This window comes from Fonticula alba, assembly GCF_000388065.1.
Source record: "Fonticula alba strain ATCC 38817 unplaced genomic scaffold supercont2.13, whole genome shotgun sequence".
NCBI classification, from domain to species: domain Eukaryota; order Rotosphaerida; family Fonticulaceae; genus Fonticula; species Fonticula alba.
Window position 1 is genome coordinate 139,662 of NW_009242983.1, and position 2,536 is coordinate 142,197.

At 66.8% G+C, this 2,536-nt stretch overlaps 1 protein-coding gene across 1 annotated transcript in view; it reads left to right on the forward strand.

The window, feature by feature from the left end:
* Window positions 1-963: 963 nt before the first annotated feature.
* H696_05708 (hypothetical protein) overlaps window positions 964-2,536 on the forward strand; it is a 7,195-nt gene continuing 5,622 nt past the window's right edge. The window contains exons 1-2 of the mRNA XM_009499521.1: window positions 964-1,408; window positions 1,582-2,375. Coding sequence (XP_009497796.1) covers window positions 1,122-1,408; window positions 1,582-2,375 — 1,081 coding nt within the window. The 5' untranslated portion in view covers window positions 964-1,121. The remainder of the gene's footprint in view (window positions 1,409-1,581; window positions 2,376-2,536) is intronic.

Sequence of the window (2,536 nt, forward strand, 5' to 3'; positions counted from 1 at the left end):
CCCCCCCTCCTTGTGCCCAGGGGCTATTTTTTTTCGGGTCTCCAGTGGGCAATTTGCGGCGATGGAGTTTGTTTTCAGTCAGGCCTCCGTGCGTGACTCAAATTTGGTAGCATGGTTTCCCCTCCCTGCCCACTATGCTCGCCCCCCGGCTGACCCCATACATGTTGCAAGGCCCCGGGCGGCCACTTTCCGAGGGCCATCCCGGCGTCCTCTTGCGTTACCGGTGTGCGTGTGCGCGTGCGTGTGGGAGCCTCCTGCCTCCCGCGCGCCCGGTTTTCAGGGCCGCCCGGCACGCTGTTGCGCGGGTTGATGCTGGCCAGCCAACCAACCAACCAACCCGCAGGAGACGACGGTTGGGCCCACGTGCGCCCCGGTCCGTCCCCCCCGTTCGCCAGAGGCGGCGATGGACTCTAGTCGGACCTTCCAGCAGCCAGGGCTGTGTGTGTCTGTGTGTGTGTGTGTGTGTGGGCCGGTGTCGAAGAGTCCCTGCCCCCCTGGGGGTCCAGTGGGCCGCCTCGGCCTGAGAGTGTTGGCCCGGCGGAGACGGCGCCCTCTCCCGGCCCCTGCCCGATGTGGGGACCCCTTTTGCAGCCTCTACGGGGCTGCCCGTCCCCCGCGTGTTTCTTGGTCCCTTTCTCGCGCGCCGTGTCCTTCGGGGCTTCCCCCCTCCCCCCGGACTCGCCCGGCGCCCGGGGGAGATTGCCAGGCCCCGGGGCCGCCGGGGCCGGGGGGGACCCGCACGCGACCGGCCGGCGGCTCCTATGAACCGGCGGATCGCCGCCCGGTCCAGCAACCGGGCCGGGCGGCGGTGTGTCGGCCGTCGCTTCCCCCCTCGATAGGGGTCGGGGCCCAGGGTGGGCCGAGGCGATTCGCCTCCGCTCCCTTTCCCCCCTGGTGTCTCTCTCCCTCTCCCTCTCCCTCTCCCTCTCTCTCTTTCTCGCTTTCATAAATTCCGCCCCTGTCGGCGCTGGCTCCCATCCGGTCCCTCCCATAGGCGTCCGCCTTCCATCCACCAATCCCCTGTTGCCCCTTCCTCCTTCTCTTCCGGCTCCTTCTCTTCCACCTTCTCCTTCGTTCGTTCGTCTGCTTTCTTGCCCCTCCCCACCCCCCGTCTTCAGCTAATGCCAGACCTGGGCCCCCCCGCCTGCCGGCCTGACGCCCGGAGGTGTCAGCCCGGTGTTCTGGCCCTGCGCCTGTGGCTGCTGCTGTCGCTGCTGTTGGTCTTCCTGGACCGCGCGCGCGGCACGTCCGACATCTCGGACCGTTCGGAGCTCGTCATCCCGAGAGTCACCTTCTTCGAAGCACAGACCGGCTTCATCAACCACTACTTCCATCCGTTCTCCTTCGTCCCGGCCCTCCCCCTGCCGCCGGCCAATGGGCGAAACGCCATCCGAACATGCAACGACACGTGCGTCCTCCTGCTGTGTCCGCACCCCGATGCCCTCCACACGCGCCCCCGAGTATCTCTCCTCCCCCCTCGCCCTCGCCCTCCCTCTGCTCATTCCCCTCCCGTCCCCTCATCCTCTCTCTCTCTCTCTGTCTCTCTCTCGCCCATCGCCCCCGGCCCTTGTCCTCGGCCAGCGACTGCCCCCGGCGCTGCGTCCTGGAATTCGGTGATGTGGGCTTCCAGGTGCTCATGTACCCCACGAGCCTGGTCCAGCACTACTCCGACCTGCGCAGCATCAACGACATCTCCTCCTGCATGTCCGGCATGCTGGCCATGTCCACATTCAACTTGGACTCCCTGGGTGATCTGGAGTCGGGCCAATTCCTGGACAGCACGGCCCCCAAGCTGACCGGCGCCCGCAGCCTCACCCCGTCGCAAAAGGCCCTCCTAGCGCGTCATGGCTGTGCCGACCTGGCCTGCTTGTATGCCCTGTCCATTGCGGACCTGCAGTTGGAGCATTCCTTCTGCTCGACCTATGTGTCCGTCGTGAATCCCTTCCGCAAGGAGGATCACTCCGTCGGGTACACCGTGTCCGATGCCGAGTATGTGCATGGTCCCTTCCCCCAGGCCCTGGTCCGAGCATGTTTGGTCAATGCCCTCGCCGACTTCCTCCCTCCCGAGGCGGCCACCATGCCGCCGGACTCGGTCGAGCGCATCCTCCACTGGGCGGAGTTCGGCTGGCCGGCGGCATTCATGCAGACCGGCTCCGCACCGGCCGAGCCCTTCCCCGAATCCTTGCCTCTCCTGCCGGCCGGCTCGCAGATCCCCTCGGCCCGGATGTGCCTCAGCTTCACCTGGCCATTGGATGTCTACATGCGGGCGCTATCGACTCAGGTCCAGCGCGACTCCCTCCGCCGGCTGCTCGCCCCCGCCGAGCAGACGGCCATCATGCGCGTTGATCCGTCCTACTTTGGCGACGCTCTCGCTTGTACGTGTGATCTTTCCTCTTCCCCCCTTTCCCTGCCCCCAGCTGGCCCCACCGGCCTCTGACACGCACCTGCACGACTGTTTCCCTCTCCTCCTCACCCTTTCCCGTACCTTCACCTTCGCTCTCATCTTCACCTTCACCAATTCCCCCCCCCCCCCCCC